Source organism: Lynx canadensis, chromosome B4, assembly GCF_007474595.2.
Source record: "Lynx canadensis isolate LIC74 chromosome B4, mLynCan4.pri.v2, whole genome shotgun sequence".
Taxonomy (NCBI): Eukaryota; Metazoa; Chordata; class Mammalia; order Carnivora; family Felidae; genus Lynx; species Lynx canadensis.
This window is the reverse complement of record NC_044309.1, coordinates 126,860,199-126,877,108: the sequence shown is the minus strand read 5'-3', so window position 1 is coordinate 126,877,108 and position 16,910 is coordinate 126,860,199. Positions and strand designations below refer to the sequence as shown.

Below are 16,910 nucleotides of genomic sequence, written 5' to 3'. Positions count from 1 at the left end.
GATTCATCTCTTACATACAATACCCAGTGCTCATCCCAACAAGTGCTCTCATCAATGCCCATCACCCATTTTCTCCTCTCCCCTGCCCCCCCCCCCCGCCATCAACCCTCAGTTTGTTCTCTGTATTTAAGAGTCTCTTATGGTTTGCCTCCCTCCCTCTCTGTTTGAAACTGTTTTTCCCCTTGCCTTCCCCCATGGTCTTCTGTTAAGTTTCTCAATTTCCACATATGAGTGAAAACATATGATACCTGTCTTTCTCTGACTTATTTCACTTAGCATAATACCCTCCAGTTCCATCCACATTATTGCAAATAGTAGGATTTCATTCTTTCTCATTCCATTGTATATATAAACCACATCTTTATCCATTCATTAGTTGATGGATATCTGGGCTCTTTCCATAATTTGGCTATTGTTGAAAGCACTGCTATAAACATTGGGGCACATGTGCCCCTATGAATCAGCACTCCTGTATCCTTTGGATAAATTCCTAGTAGTGCTATTGCTGGATCATAGGGTAGTTCTATTTTCAATTTTTTGAGGAACCCCCACACTATTTTCTAGAGCAGGTGCACCAGTTTGCACTCCCACTAGCAGTGCAAGAGTGTTCCCATTTCTCCACATCCTCACCAGCATTTGTTGTTTTCTGAGTTGTTAACTTTAGCCACTCTGACTGGTGTGAGGTGGTATCTCAATGTGGTTTTGATTTGTATTTCCCTTATGATAAGTGATACTGAACATCTTTTCATGTGTCTTTTGGCTGTCTGGATGTCTTCTTTGGAAAAGTGTCTATTCATGTCTTCTGCCCATTTCTTCACTGGATTATTTGTTTTTCAGGTGTTAAGTTTGGTAAGTTCTTTATAGATTTTGGATACTAACCCTTTATCCAATATGTCATTTGCAAATATCTTCTCCCATTCCATCGGTTGCCTTTTAGTTTTATTGATTGTTTCCTTTGCAGTGCAGAAGATTTCTATCTTGACAAGGTTTCAATAGTTCATTTTTGCTTTTATTTCTCTTGCCTTTGGAGATATGTTAAGCAAGAAATTGCTGTGGCCGAGGTCAAAGAAGTTTTTGCTTGCTTTCTCCTCTAGGATTCTGATGGTTTCCTGTCTCACGTTTAGGTCTTTCATCCATTTTGAGTTTATTTTTGTGTATGGTGTAAGAAAGTGGTCCAGGTTCATTTTTCTGCATGTTGCTGTCCAGTTCTCCCAGCACCATTTGCTAAAGAGACTCTCTTTTTTCCATTGGATATTCTTCCCTGCTTTGTCAAATATTAGTTAGCCATACATTCGTGGGTCCACTTCTGGGTTCTCTATTTTATTCCATTAGTCTGTGTTTGTTTTTGTGCTAATACCATACCGTCTTGATGATTACAGCTTTGTAGTAGAGGCTAAAGTCCGGGATTGTGATGCCTCCTACTTTGGTTTTCTTTTTCAATATTACTTTGGCTGTTCAGGGTCTTTTGTGGTTCCATACAAATTTTAGGATTGTTTGTTCTAGCTTTGAGAAGAATGCTGGTGCAATTTTGATTGGGATTGCATTGAATATGTAGATTGTTTTGGGTAGTGTTGACATTTTAACAATATTTGTTCTTCTAATCCATGAGCATGGAATGTTTTTCTATTTCTTTGTGTCTTCTTCAATTTATTTTCACAAGTTTTCTATAGTTTTCAGCATATAGATCTTTTACATCTTGGGTTAGGTTTATTCCTAGGTATTTTATGGTTCTTGGTGCAATTGTAAATGGGATCGATTTCTTGATTTCTCTTTCTGTTGCTTCATTATTGATGTATAGAAATGCAACCAATTTCTGTACATTGATTTTGTATCCTGCAACTTTGCTGAATTTATGTGTCAGTTCTAGCAGCTTTTTGGTAAAGTCTTTAAGGTTTTCCATGTGGAGTATCATGTCATCTGCAAAAAGTTAAAGTGTGACTTCTTTGCCAATCTGGATGCCTTTTATTTCATTTTGTTGTCCGATTGCTGAGGCTAGGACTTCCAACACTATGTTAAACAACACTGGTGAGAGTGCACATCCCTGTCATATTCCTGATTTCAGGGGGAAAGCTCTCAGTTTTTCCCCATTTAGCATGATATCAGCTGTGGGCTTTTCATATATGTCTTGTCCAATTTTTAATTATATTTTTCTTATTGTTGAGTTTCCTTTAGTTTCCCAAATATAAACCAAATTTCTTTGCATGATAAAAACCCTTCATAGTCCAGCTGGAAACCACTTTCTTCAATCTTCCCAATGATCCCTATTCACACTGCACTAATCCAAAATACATCCCCCCTGGCCCCCCACTTTACATCCTCTCCCACAAGTAAGTTTGTGTGCCTCTGTGATTTTGCACATGCTGATCCTTCTACCTGGAATACCTTCTTCAAAGAAAAGTGTGTTGCTCCTTCCTTTTGCTCCAAGAGCACTTGGAACATACTTTTGAATGTTATCCATCATATCACAGTGCAATTATTTGCATATCAGGCTTTCTCTAGTCTTGGGTTATGAGTTTCTTAAAGGGACAAGGCAGGTTTTATCCATCTTCAACAACATCCAGTCCCCACCTCCATTGTTAGGCCCGGTTAAGCAAAATTTAAAATGGTATAAAGATATTCATGCTTATCTCTGAGTTCTTGGTATATCTGTTTGGAAAGTATGATCTTCATTCTGTCTCTACCTGAGAATGCCAGATTGGGCTTAGTTTGAGTGTTAACTTACAAATCCAATACATTTTCCAGAATCTTGAGCTTTAATTTACAGTTTCTAATTTAGTAGGTCTGGAGAAGGACTTGAGAGTTTGCATTTCTAATGATTTCCAGGTGGTGCTGCTGTGAAACTACACTTTGGGAACCACTGGTCTGGACCATGTGATCTTGCTGTGGTTGTTTTGGGTTGTCTTAACAGTACAAAGCACTTTGAGGTAGGTGTGCTTGGTAAGAAATTGAAATGGACCTTAAATAAGTGTTGTGAGATGAAATTCGGACCATGCAAGCTAGAAAAAGCATCTTCAGAAGCTGTTAAAATGATTAAAACCCTATCCAAGGACCAAATTGAGATATGTGGAATCTGTTGAAAGAAACAAAATAAAAATATAAAAATATTCTTGGAAAGCAAACTAGAAAGAAGCATACAGAAGACAGGGATAAGGGATGGGAGGAGCACCAAGGATTTTCACCATTTGCTATGTAAACTTCAGTCTTGTTTGAATCTGTCACCTCTGTCATCAAGAGAATGTTTTCAAATATGTATTGTATAATTAATAAAAATATTATTAGGAATATTAGAATCTGGCCCTCAAGAGGAGCCATGTTCTATAGCAAGGGCTAGATAGAATACTTGAATATACTTTATTTTCTTGATTCTCAACCAAGGCTGTCCAAGGACATTAGACAGATATAGACTGGAGATATTTTGGTCACAACTAGGGTAGGAGAAAATGGTGCTACTAACATCAGGGCAGAGGCCAGGGATGCTGTTATATGTCCCACAGTGCACAGGACAGCCCCCACATGAAAGAATTGTATGGCCCAAAATGTCAATAGCACTAAGGTGGAGAAACCCTTGTCTGTGTGATATGGGCTCACACTGATGGTTCTCAGACATTTCAAAGTTGTATTACACTATCATGAGTGTTTGGTTCCACAATATCCCTCATGTCTCATAAGGGTCATGTATGTACATTTCAAATTTAACATGAATTTAAATTCACTTTGAACTGCAAATAATAAAATGTAGTTCCCTTTCACACAACTGATAATAAGTAGAGGTAAGTGGGTAAGTGGATTTGTTTATTTTTCAAAACCAGGAGGGAGATAGTGCCATAAACCATTCCAGAATGTGACTGGTGGGAGGGCCATGGTCTAGATCAGTCACCACAGGCATCAGGAGAGGGTGGCCTGGGACAGATCTGGGAAGAGAGGGGGAGATGCTTCCAAGTGATAAGATGATTCTGCCAGATGTCTCCTCATCCCTTCCAGGGTGAACTGTAGGGTCACTGATCTCTCTTGAGAGCCACACAAATTCCAGACAGCTTCCTCTGGTCAGGAATAGGCTAGCAACTTCTAACAAACACATGTATCTGTGTCACTGTCACAGATTCAGTTAGCAACTTGGAAAAGCAGATGTATAACCTAGCAACAGCATCCTTCTCTCCACCTTCCACGTCCCCTGGGCTGTGGGCTGCCCTTTAACCACTTCCTGAAGAAGCAGTTTGGCATAGTGGTTAAGAGAACAGACTCCGGGAGGTAGGACACCTGGGTCCTGAGTCCTGGCTCTACAGCCTTAACTGTGACACCTAAGCTTAGGCATATACTTAACCTCTTAGTTTCCTCATCTATAAAATTTAGATAATATTAGTACCTCATGCAGTCTTGGTGGTGATTTAATGAGGTAATATATGGTTGGTGCCCAGAGCATAACAAAAAATAGATGTTAGCTCTTATTTTTTCCTACCTCCTATTCCTTCTTCAGGGTGTCCTTTTAACCAGATTTCACCAATACAAAATGTTGGCACATCCCCCCCCCCAAACCCATATACAGATGATCCCTATCCCTCTCACTTTTCTCTCCTGCAAAGAATAATATGATTTGTCTTCCAAGCTCAAATGAAGTCTGGTATTCAGACAGCTTTTTTCTATATGGGAATAGCCTGGACATTCTAAGAAGCAGGATGCCCAGTTCCTTAACACTGTTAAGGAACACTAACATCTTGACATCTTTCTTTAACGAACAATTATTCTACCTAGTTAATTATAATGTTTCTTTGGAGTTTTAATTAAAAGCGTCCCTTGATCTGTAGAGACTAAGACGCAGTCAGCCATTAGCAAGTGAAATAATCAATCTTGCCTTCTAGATTGCCATCGTGGGTAGGCTGGATAATCAGGATTTCCCAGCAAATTTTCAGTTAAATCTGAAAAACTAAAATAAATAATGAAACTGGGCACAGTGCTACTGGCTTTGTCATGATGACAAATTCAGCAAATTTGCCCTAAAGCAACTCCTTTAGCAGAAAGGAGGCTAACTGAGCTGACTTCCCAGGTCCCTTCCAAATGAAATAAAACACACTAGCTGCACTCTCTTCTTCCATCTTTGTTTCCTAAACTCGAATTATTAGAGCCTCCTTTTCTAGCATTATTCCATGTCCCACCTGAGTTGCACCATTATTTCATTTTCCCTATAAACCAACCCACTTCTTAAACTATATGTACATTTGTTTAAAAGGGGAAGCTATATAAAGGGAAAACATACTCATTTCCAAATAGAGAGTAAATGTAAAAAATAAATACCATAGAAACTAAACTTTGTATGTTTTTTTTTTAAAGTAGGCTCCACACCTAATGTGAGGTTTGAACTCACAACCCCAAGATCAAGAGTCTCACGTTCTACTGACTGAGGCAGCCAGGCACCCCAACTTTGTATGTCTCTCAAAAGTTGTTTAAAATATCTTTTAAATTATTAATTTAAAACAAAAAAGAGAAAATATAGTAGTAACGCATCTTATTAACACTGTATGAAAAACTATGTGCTAGCTCATTCAGCTTAATTGCCTCAGCGACTCTGAAAAGTAAGCATGGTCTCCACTTGTACAGAGGATGGTGGAGACCCAGACAAGTGGAGTAAATTGTCCGGGGTGCCGGGTGGGGTGGGCAGGGCAGGTCCCTGTGAGGCGAGAGCCCTGGAGCACCGCAGGACAGAGACCCCTGGTTCACTTTCTCTAGGCCACCCTTCCAGAAAACTCTCCTCAAATCCTGCACCAGATGCCCCAGAATACACAACAGTGACTCAGGTTTCCACCAAGACTTTCAGATCTTCTAGGACAAAAGGAAAAATTAATACTTGCATCAGGAAAAGTACTGCTGTTTACAACGTTCAGCTTTCCTGTAAGTCTAGCAGATCCTGTGCAGCTGGTTAATGGACAGGAGAGGCACATAGGAGGCTGAGTGGATTGGGGATCTTTGTGACAGAAAAAGAATGGGGCAGCAGGAGATGAAGGTGAAGGCAGGCAGCCGCTCTGGGCAGGAGAGATGGGAGGAAACCTGGGACCATGAGGGAAGAGAGAGAGAAAGAGGAGAAACAGGCACTGACACCCAGGGAAGATTCTGAGGAAAGAACAGAAATATGAATCGTTTTCTATGTGATGTGTGATGTCACTCCTCTTCTCCCATGTCTACTTTTGCATTCTTTTTCCTCATGTGCTAAAAACAATCACAATATAATTTCAAGTGTTTAAGTTTCCAGCTCCTGAGATGATCCCACATCCCTCCAGTAGCACATGCACCATGGGAAACCGCCTCTCACATGCACCTGTCCACTTCTGTGGCTTTCACTTCGCCTCTAGGATGATGACTTAGAAATTCATTATTTCCAGCAGACCTTTCCCCGAACTCCAACTCCCCACGTGACACTGCTGTTCAGATGTCCAGTATTTCTGCCCTTCCTACATCATAGACGCACAGCCCACCTTTGCTGTTCCCTCCACCCATTCCCTTCTGTGCTTTGCCCACCTGGCTTCTTGTGCTTAGATCTCAGCTCAAATATACCTCCTCAGAGAAGCCCTCCTGGACCATCTTGCAAAGTAAACATGCCTCCACCAGTGACATCACCCTACCAGTTACAAGACAACCACATTCCCTATTTCCTTCATAGCACATGTCACAATGTATACATTTTTATTTATTTTGTTTACATATTTATTTTGTGTCTTCATCTAATAAACTCCACATGGACAGAGATTCTGTCTTTTTTACTGAAGAGGTCTTTGCACACCGTAGGTGCCCAATATTTGTGAATTTAATGCATGGAATCTGTGATGACAGACAAAAGATTCTATGAGGAAAATGTCTTCCGGCTTGTATCGCCATTGATAAGGCCACATACTAATACATATAATTTTACAGCACTTTACCATTTTAAGAGCAAATTCTTACGGCTTATTGCTATGGTCTGAATGTTTGTGTCCCTCCAAAGTTCATATGTTGAAATGCTACTCCCCGAAGGTGATAGTATCTGTAGGTGGAGATTTTGTGAGGTGCTCAAGTCATGAAGGTGGAACCCTGATGAATGGGATTAATGCCTCATAAAAGACGCTCCAGAGAGATCCCCGCCTCCTTCCACTGCGTGAGGACACTGGCAGAAGAATTCACTGGCTGTGAACCAGGAAGATGTGATCGTGCTGGCTCCTTAATCTTGGACTTCCCAGCCTCCAGAACTGTGAGCAATACATTTCTGTTCATACACTGTAGCAGCCCAAACAGACTGATGGTTGACAGCACTTTCTTTCACCAGAACCTATCAAGGTAGATACTATTCTTACTCCCATTTTGTCCCTAAGGAAACGCAAGTTAAAAAGGCAAATGTAACTGGAGGCACACTAGATGAGAAACCTGGAAACGTGCCTGTTCTTATTAGGGTTCCCAATCTCCTCGGTTTTCCCAGGACTGCCCTGGTTTTAGTACGGAAAACCCTGCATCCTGGGGAACCACGGCAGTTTGGTCATTGTATCTTACCCTGAAAACTGTAAGTAAGATGTTAGACACTTTATACAAGCAGATTCCCTGGCCATGTAAAATGTAATGAGTAAAATATGGGGGATGGGAGTACAGACGAGGTTTAGAACCTACAGATGTGAAGTCACATGGTAGTGGCTGCACCCACCCAACCTACCTCAAAGGAATGCTGGGAGCGGAAGGCACTAACAACCTGAAAAGGAACAGACACTTAGAGATATCATCTGTGCTCCTACCCTGCAAGATAAAGGTGGTAACTAGATCAGCCCGGTTACCAAGCCTCATGCTCTCAGGCTGAATCTGATCCACCAAAAGTCCAAAAGGTATTGTGAGCAGTGGGGGGCCACCCACTACAGGGACCCTGACCAGGAAAAACTCGCTTATTTTCCCAGAGAGGAAAATTCTTCCTCTTCCAATTCAAAATAATTTGACACTTTTTCCAGTATCCTGGAAGTCTCAACTTAATCATTCTGGTAATGTAGTCGTAATAATTTCGTGTGTGTGTGTGTGTGTGTGTGTGTGTGTGTGTGTTGGCAGGGGGTAATCATTGCATGGGTGGCATTGTCTACTCATCTACGTAGAGGCTGTAGTGTTCATTCATGTTATTGGGCAATTGAAGTGTAGCAATTATACATCACATTTTGAAAGAGGCATTTAAAAAAAATCCACCACTAGATGATTCAGACTTAATTATCTTGTCTTTTCAGCAGCTGAGTTCAAGGCTCAAGTGGAGAACACATAGCTTCAAAGGCAGAAGGAATCGAAGGTGCTCCCCAGCGTTGGATGCTTCCTCCACTTGAGGTAAGAATCATGAACAAACTTCTCTGCCAGCACATCTCCCAACAGGGATTACCCTCTTACTGGAGATGCCCCGGATCTGGTAGAACACCTTGGACAGTCAGCTGTCACATAGCCTGAGTCCTTACTGTCTGCCTAGGTTTTTCTGTTTTGTGTTTGTTTTTCTGTCACTCATGCCTCCCCCAGAAGACTATGAATAGGCCTAAGAAAGAAAAGAGAGCTTGTTTGGAGGATAAACTTAGTTTTGCATCATTCAGCAATGTTGTATTAAGATGGTCGCTCAATTGTCTGGACTTACTGATGCCTTCATTTCAGTGAGGAACCCAGCTCAGTGGCAGAAAATTCTAGCTTATCTCTGAACTAGCACGGATGTAAGAGTAAGGAATTGCTGTGATCTCTGTGCTTTGGGGCCAGGTCTTAAACCACATCAGTGACCTACATCTTGCCAGAGCAAAGGACACTCCCACTTGCCCGAATTGTTTAACCTGTTTGTGTTAAGTATAGAGTTTGGGGAAGACTAAGTAAATTTTCAAGGCCTTGTCATTAGAGATCTTGGTAAAATTGGATGTGTTGGCTGAATCCCTTGAAATTAGTCCCCAGTTCTGCCCATATTCAATACCTGTTGGTTTAGACTCCTTACATTCATTTTGTCTTCACCATTAAGTTGGAATATTCTGACAGCCTAGGCTTCTTTAAACCAATTGGCTTAATTTTTCAACCTTTCCCTTGTTTTAAAGGCTACATTTAATTCATTTATCATTCATTTAACTGATTTTTCCAAAGTCTATCAAAGGTCCCCTCTGTGAATACTTATGGTAAGTCAACCTGTCTCAGGAATTTTCTAAGTTGTCCTGGAGTTTTCTTATTTCTGGTCATCAGAATGGCTTAGGCAAAGGTCATCTAATATATTTGTGTTTTTATTTATTAAGTTTTAACTTTAATTCCAGTTAGTTGACATACAGTGTTATATTAGTTTGAGGTGTATAAATAGTGATTCAACAATTCTACATGTCACCCAGTGCTCATCACAACAAGTGCACTCCTTAATCCCTATCACCTATTTCACCCATCCCCCCCACCCACTTCCCTTCTGGTAACAATCTGTTCTCTTTAGTCAAGAGTCTTTTTCTTAGTTTGTCATGTACATATGACATATATATTATATAATATATATAATCTTTTTTCCTTTGCTCATTTGTTTTGTTTCTTAAATTCCACATATGACTGAAATCATCTGGTATTCATCTTTCTCTGACTGACTTATTTCCCTTAGCATTATACTCTCTAGCTCCATTCATGTTGTTGTAACTGGCAAGATTTCATTCTTTTTTATGGCTGAATGATATTCCATTGTGAGTGTGTGTGTGTGTGTGTGTGTGTGTGTGTGTGTATACACCACACCTTCTTTATCCATTCATCTATCAGTGGATACTTGGCTGGTTCCATAATTTAGCTGTCATAAGTAATGCTGTTATAAACATAGGAGTGCATGTATCTCTTTGCATTAGTGTTTTTGTATTTATTGGGTAAATATCCAGTAGTGCAATTACTAGATCATATGGTAATTCTATTTTTAACTTTCTGAGGATCTTCCATACTGTTTTTCCACAGTGGCTGTACTAGTTTGCATCCCTACCAGCAGTGCATACATGTTCCTTTTTCTCCATATCCTTTGCCAGCACTTGTTGTTTCTTGTGTTGTTGATTTTAGCCACACTGACAGGTGTGGGGTGATATCTCATTGTGGTGTTTTTTTTTAATTTTTTTTAATGTTTATTTATTTCTGAAACAGAAAGAGACAGAGCATGAGTAGGGGAGGGGCAGAGAGAGAGGGAGAACACAGAATTCGAAGCAAGCTCTGGGCTCTGAGCTGTCAGCACAAAGCCCGATGCGGGGCTCGAACTCACAAACAGTGAGATCATGACCTGAGCCAAAGTCAGTCATTCAACTGGCTGAGCCACCCAGGTGCCCCTCATTGTGGTTTTGATTTGCATTTCCCTGATGATCAGTAATGAGCATCTTTTCATGTGTCTGGTTGGGCATCTGGATGTCTTCTTTGGAGAAATGTCTATTCATGTCTTCCCATTTTTTAATTAGATTCTTGTAAGGTTTGGGGGTGTTGAGTTGTATATGTTCTTTATATATTTTGGATACTAACCCTTTATCACATATATCACTTGCAAATATCTTCTCCTATTCTATAAGTTGCCTTTAGTTTTGTTGATTGTTTTCTCAACAGTGTAAAACCTTTTTATTTTGAAGTAGTACCAATAGTTTATTTTTGCTTTTATTTCCCTGCCTCAGGGGACATATCTAGAAAAATGTTGCTATGGTAGGGCCATCTAATTTAGAAGTGTTATTCTGTCTGTTCATTGGTATAGAAATTTAATGAGGTTTTGAATCTTGGAAAGAAACAAATCCTTAGAACCAAAAAAATAGGTAACTTGTTGGCAGGGTATATAAGTCATCTTGGATTCCTTCTTTTAGGGCAATTTATCCTGCCCTTACTTGTCAGCCAAATTACTTAACCTTTTAGGACTCATCTCCTTGCTTGACAAGGTTCCTTCCCTCCCCTGTCCATAAATTATCATCCTAACAAACAATTCAACTGAAAGTTACATACAGTCTATCCTTTTATAGCCCAGTAATTTCATTCACTCATAAAATTTCTAGAGGAAAAATGTTTTTCTATGTGCAGTTTTGAGTTCCTGGATCTCCATCGAAGTAGACCATTTCAGAAATGTCCTTTAACCAAGAAGATAAATAGATTTTTGCTGCTGGAAGGGAATTTAAAATTCCATTTGTGCCCAAGAAAATACAAAAGCATTTGCACTTTGGTGCTTGAAAATTTCCAGATGCTTAATGATTTTTTTTTCTACATAGAAAATGGCATCACATAACTCATATTTAAAGTTCCCAGATGAAGGGTCGCCTGGGTGGCTCAGTCAGTTAAGCAACCAACTTTGGCTCAGGTCATGATCTCGCAGTCCGTGGGTTCAAGCCCCATGTTGGGCTCTGTGCTAACAGCTCAGAGCCTGGACCCTGCTTTGGATTCTGTATCTCCCTCTCTCTCTGCCCCTCCCTAACTCACACTCTGTGTATGTCTCTCTCTCTCTCTCAAAAATAAATAGATGTCAAAAAAAAATTAAGTTCTCAGATAAAAATGAAAAATCTAGCACTTATCAAGTAATTAAATTCATAAACACTAACATTTGGAGCCAGAAGAGCAAGTTGTGATTGCCAGATGCCTGATTTACTACATGGTCTCAGATAGGTCACCAGACTGTCTAAGTCTCTGTGTCCATATGCCTAAGATGGAGGTAGGATAATAGTAACATCTACCTCCAAGAATTGTTGTGAGTTTTGTAAATGGTAAAAAAAAAAAAAAAAAAAATACAAATTTGTTATTTTAGTTGTTACTCCATTAATAAGTAACAACTCTGCTTTGGCTTATTGTGCTTTTTTACTGTAGTAATGAAGAACTATTTAGATGATGGTTTGGTTTTCTCATTTTTTTTTTCACACTTTTCTAGAACCTTTCTTAGTTAACCAAAATCTTGTAAGCCAGTCAGTTGGTCAGTTAGAAAATATTTATTGAGTGGGGTGCCTGGGTGGCGCAGTCGGTTAAGCGTCCGACTTCAGCCAGGTCACGATCTCGCGGTCCGTGAGTTCGAGCCCCGCGTCGGGCTCTGGGCTGATGGCTCGGAGCCTGGAGCCTGTTCCGATTCTGTGTCTCCTCTCTCTCTGCCCCTCCCCCGTTCATGCTCTGTCTCTCTCTGTCCCCAAAAATAAATAAACGTTGAAAAAAAAAATTAAAAAAAAATATTTATTGAGGTCCTATTATGTGCCAGGCAGAGAGATCATTTCAACCTTAATCTGGATACAGTGGAGTGTGTATAGAATTTTTGGCCTAACATTTTTTTTTCCTTTTGCTTTCCACTGCTTTGAAAAGGTTTCCCTCTTTTTAAAAAATCCCTCTCGTGCCTTCCTGGGTATATGGCACATCCATTTACAATTATTTGCCCACAGCCATGTCAGTGTGCCTGCACATCAGCATGGCTTCACCATTTGTGAAAATGTGGAAATACTTTCATACTAGTTGGTGAACAGTCATTAACCTCAGCCCCAGGAGTGTTCCCCTCACCCCCACAGCTTCATCCATCTCTGCCTGTCCCGCTCTCTGAGACCCCTGGACAACAAGGATCAAAGAGGGCCTAGTACAGATGGCAATAGGACCTAACCCCTGCGTCCATTCTAACTGAGTATAAGACGTTGATATCACCATGCTCCCGCTTGCTTGTCCTACTCCCCACATTTCCTCCAACTCTCTGACCAGAGATCAGCCCCCTACTCGAGTCCCTCCCCCTTGGCTCTTACTGTCATTGCTCTGTGCTTCCCTTGGTGTCTTCTGCACCCTGACTATCCCCAAGCCACCCCTCTGTAGCCCTGCCCCCACCACTGCTGCCCCTTTCTGTACATTGTCCTGTACAACCAAATCAACTCTATAGGGCCGAAACATCACACGGAGTGCATAAGGCCATAGCAGTGTTAAGATATTGAAATGCCTCAGTTACTAATAGTAAATAGTCACTGTGAGTCCCTCACCCTATCCCCAGTACCCCAACCACACTGCCCAGTCCATCCAAGACTTCTCCTGTCCCCATGATCCAGTACCTACCCTCCCAACCCTGCCCCCCAGACTGTGCCAACATCTGTTTTAATGGGTGCATATGCTTCACTAGTGTACAAATGCTTTGTTAATCGCCTCTGCAAAGAACTGTATTATAATTCAGAGCGAGGTAAGGACTCTTCTTTCATTTAGAATTCATTGATTCATTCTACCAATGTTTACCAATCACTCTGTATCTGAGACATTAAGCCGGCTCTAGGACCTCCAAACCAGATGAGGTCTCTGCCCTTATGGCACTTACATTTTGGTAGGAGAGACAGACAATATGTGAGAAAATAAATGTACACACATGAATAAATATGTATATTGACCAAAGATTCCTTCTCATTCAGAAGGAAATGAGATTAATTAATTTAGGGAAGTCAGAAATGCTTCAGAAAGAAGGCTGTGTTTAAAATGGACCTTAAGGAAGGGCGCCTGGGTGGCTCAGTCGGTCCGACTTCGGCTCAGGTGGCTTGGGTCATGATCTCGCAGTTCGTGAGTTTGTGCCCCACATCGGGTTCTGTGTTGACAGCTTGGAGCCTGGAGCCTGCTTTGGATTCTGTGTTTCCCTCTCTTTCTCTGTCCCTCCCCTACTCATTCTCTGTCTCTGTCTCTCTCTCTCTCTGTCTCTCTCTCTCTCTCTCTCAAAAATGAATAAACATTAAAAAATTTTTTTAAAATAAAAAAATATAAAATGGACCTTAACGATGCACAGGGTTTCTGCCGGCCTAAGTGAAGAACAGTATAAGCGTGGGCATTAGGCATGAAGCATGGTGGGTGTTTAGGAACCAGGAGTCCAGTTTGTCTGGACAGTGGGGTACATGGAGAGGGCTCCTGGGAGATTGGGTGAGAAATGTAAACATGTTGACTGAGCCAGGCTCTTCTCACACCTAAAGGTGGACTTACGCACCACAGAACAGAGAGGTCAAGATCCCAGTTCTCAACTTCATGGCCCTCCAGCAAAATACCCACATGACCATTCACTAATCTGAACATAGGTCCTCTGTGTAGGTTGGGCAGCTTGTGCACTAGACAAAATGCCAGCCTAAGGGATGGGCGGGGGGGCAGCTCCTGCTCTCCCCACCAAGCTGGGCACACTGGTGTGGGATTTTCCTAAAACATTTTCTGCTGGCCCCTTTGTGCCAGAAGGCTGGTGTATCTCCAAAGGGCACCTTTTCCCATTCCAAACAAAAGACCAAGGTAGGCTAGCAACAGCCTTGCTTGGACACTCCTTTCCCTGGTCAGACTGCTCTATTCCTCTCAAGTAAATTCTCTGGAATACCCCCTTTGTCTACATCATTCTATTCCCACCTCTATGGCCTTCTCCATAAAGCCCACACAATCCCCTTTATCAAACCTCTTGCTTGTCTTGGCCAAGCACCTCCCACACACCCCTCTCAATGATCTTTTCCTTCATGCAGATTGCTCCTGAATTCTAGCCCTTCTTTAAATCCTTCCCTGCTCACCTGTCCTGACCCCTCCTTTTGCATGACTCCCACACCTTCCTCTTCCTTGACACCCCCACAAATGCTTCCCTGGTTTGTTTCACATTTGTATGCTAACTCAGTGGGTATCTGTCACCTGTGGGTCTTTGGCACATATGAATGCAGCAATAGTCGCTCAGCCAGATTGTAAACTCCCAGAACTAGAAACAAGACTTATGAATGTATTACTCACTCCGATGTCATTAAAATAACCCATGTCACTGTTGCTGTTGGTAACCTGTGTTTCATTCATCAGGAAAATGGGCTGGCATTAATTAATTGAGTCCATTAATTAAATAAGTATACATTGTATATTTAATATATGCCAAGCAATAGCAATATAGCAGTGAAAACATGTGGTCCCTCTCCTTGGAGATGTTGATTTAAGATTTTTTTGTGTGTATCTTCTATGTGCCAAGCATTGTACTAGACTCTGGGGTAAGCCAAGCATGTGTGTTAAGGAAGGAAGTCAATGAGGAAGTAGAGGTGTAGAGAAGGGCAGGGCCTTGCGGCTGGCCTGCAAGCTTAAACCCCGTCCTGTGGGCAACAGGGAGTCATTAAGGGTCTTCAAGCAGATGAGTGATTGTTTCACACCCACTGAAGCCACCTTTCTAAACTACTGACTCTTGTTCTAAAACTGTCAAGAGGGGCGCCTGGGTGGCGCAGTCGGTTAAGCGTCCGACTTCAGCCAGGTCACGATCTCGCGGTCCGTGAGTTCGAGCCCCGCGTCGGGCTCTGGGCTGATGGCTCGGAGCCTGGAGCCTGTTTCCGATTCTGTGTCTCCCTCTCTCTCTGCCCCCCCCCGTTCATGCTCTGTCTCTCTCTGTCCCAAAAAAAAAAAATAAACGTTGAAAAAAAAATTAAAAAAAAAAATAATAAAAAATAAAACTGTCAAGAATCCCGAATCTCCACTCCATTATCCTTTCCAAGGCATATCACAGTTGTTACATTTACGGCAAGGCTCTTGTGTTGCATTGCATTATGTTGTGTTGAGTTATAATCATCTGTGTGTATGTGTGTGACTCACCCACTAGTCTGTGGGAAGCAGAGGTTGAGAGCACACATAGGTCATCTCTGCATCCTCAGCACCTAGCACATGTTCTGGTGTGTTCAATAAATGACTACTGGATGGGTGGATGGATGGATGGATGGATATATGGACAGATGGGTGGGTAGAGTGAATTTTGGAAGTAAGCAATGAAACAAGAAATCATAGAAAAGTTGGATGGAACTAACCAACAAAAAAGTCAAGAATAATAAAGGAATCATAAATGTTGGTTGATTGCAGATGCATACAAAGATAGTCGGAGTCCTCTGGAGATGTTTCTTCCTGTGGAATCTCTACACTTCATCCGCCCAGACCATTTACCCTGGCATCAAGGCTAGGGCTACTCAGCGGGCTCTGGACTATGGTGAGTGGGGTGCTCTCAGCCCTCCAAACCTGAAAGCTCATTCTAGACTGTCTCATGACTGAGGCAAGCTTTACTGCAGGTGATCCAGCCCCTAATACACAGGCTGCTAAGATGGCTGGGAAGGAAGTGGTGTCTAAAAAACAGTCATATTGGGGCGCCCGAATGGCTCAGTTGGTTAAAACATCCGACTCTTCATCTCAGCTCATGGATCTCCTGGATCGTGCATTCGAGTCCCACCTTAGTCTTTGCACTGACAGGGCAGAGCCTACTTGGGATTCTCTCTCTCCCTCTCTCCCTGCCTCTCCCCTGCTCACGTGTATGCATGCTTGCTCGCTCTCTCTCTCTCTCAAAATAAATAAATAAACATTTTATAAAAATAAAATAAAAGGACACCTGGGTGGCTCAGTTGGTAAAGCATCCAACTTCAGCTCAGGTTATGATCTCGCAGTTTGTGAGTTCAGGTTCTGCATTGGGCTTTCTGCTATCAGCAAGGAGCCCACTTTGGATCCTCTGTCCCCCTCTCTTGCCCCTCCCCACTTTGTGCACACACACTCTCTCTCTCTCTCTCTTAAAAAATAAATACACATTAAAAAAAATAAAATAAGACAGAAAACAATCACCTTGATGGTAGACCTATCCAAACACAGCCACAGATATTCATTCTCTCCCCTCCCCCATGTCTACCCCCCATGCACATACAATGAACATCTCTGCTCTAAGGGAGGATACATCATAGGACAGAGGGGAGGAGATGTGAGAGTGAAAGTAGCAGCTTAGAGCTTCAGAAAGGTCTTGATCCCAAAAAGAACTTAGAGTCCCCTAAAACTGTGCCAAATTTAATGTGGATGATGATCATGTATTTTTCTTGAGAGAAGCTCCTTGCATTCATTAGATGCAAAAAGGGGCCTGAGATGCTGAAAGATGAAGAAAAACCCCTTCAGAGGTATTTATAAATGTTGGGCAGAGCTGGGGCGAAGGCAGATTGTGTACAGCAGAGGGACTGCAAAATCAAAATGTGTAAGCCGAGTTTTCTCCT

The 16,910-nt window shown here is 41.7% G+C and overlaps 1 protein-coding gene across 3 annotated transcripts in view; it reads left to right on the top strand.

Moving 5' to 3' along the window:
- Positions 1-16,910, top strand: part of BPIFC (BPI fold containing family C) — a 54,644-nt gene that overhangs the window by 5,425 nt on the left and 32,309 nt on the right. For 2 of the 3 annotated variants that reach the window (XM_030320497.2, XM_032594033.1), the window contains exons 2-5: positions 2,824-2,924; positions 7,000-7,213; positions 8,217-8,310; positions 15,751-15,874. In XM_030320497.2, coding sequence (XP_030176357.1) covers positions 8,293-8,310; positions 15,751-15,874 — 142 coding nt within the window. In that variant the 5' untranslated portion in view covers positions 2,824-2,924; positions 7,000-7,213; positions 8,217-8,292. Of the gene's footprint in view, positions 1-2,823; positions 2,925-6,957; positions 7,214-8,216; positions 8,311-15,750; positions 15,875-16,910 lie in introns of those variants that run through there. The other variant, XM_030320498.2, reaches the window with a different exon arrangement.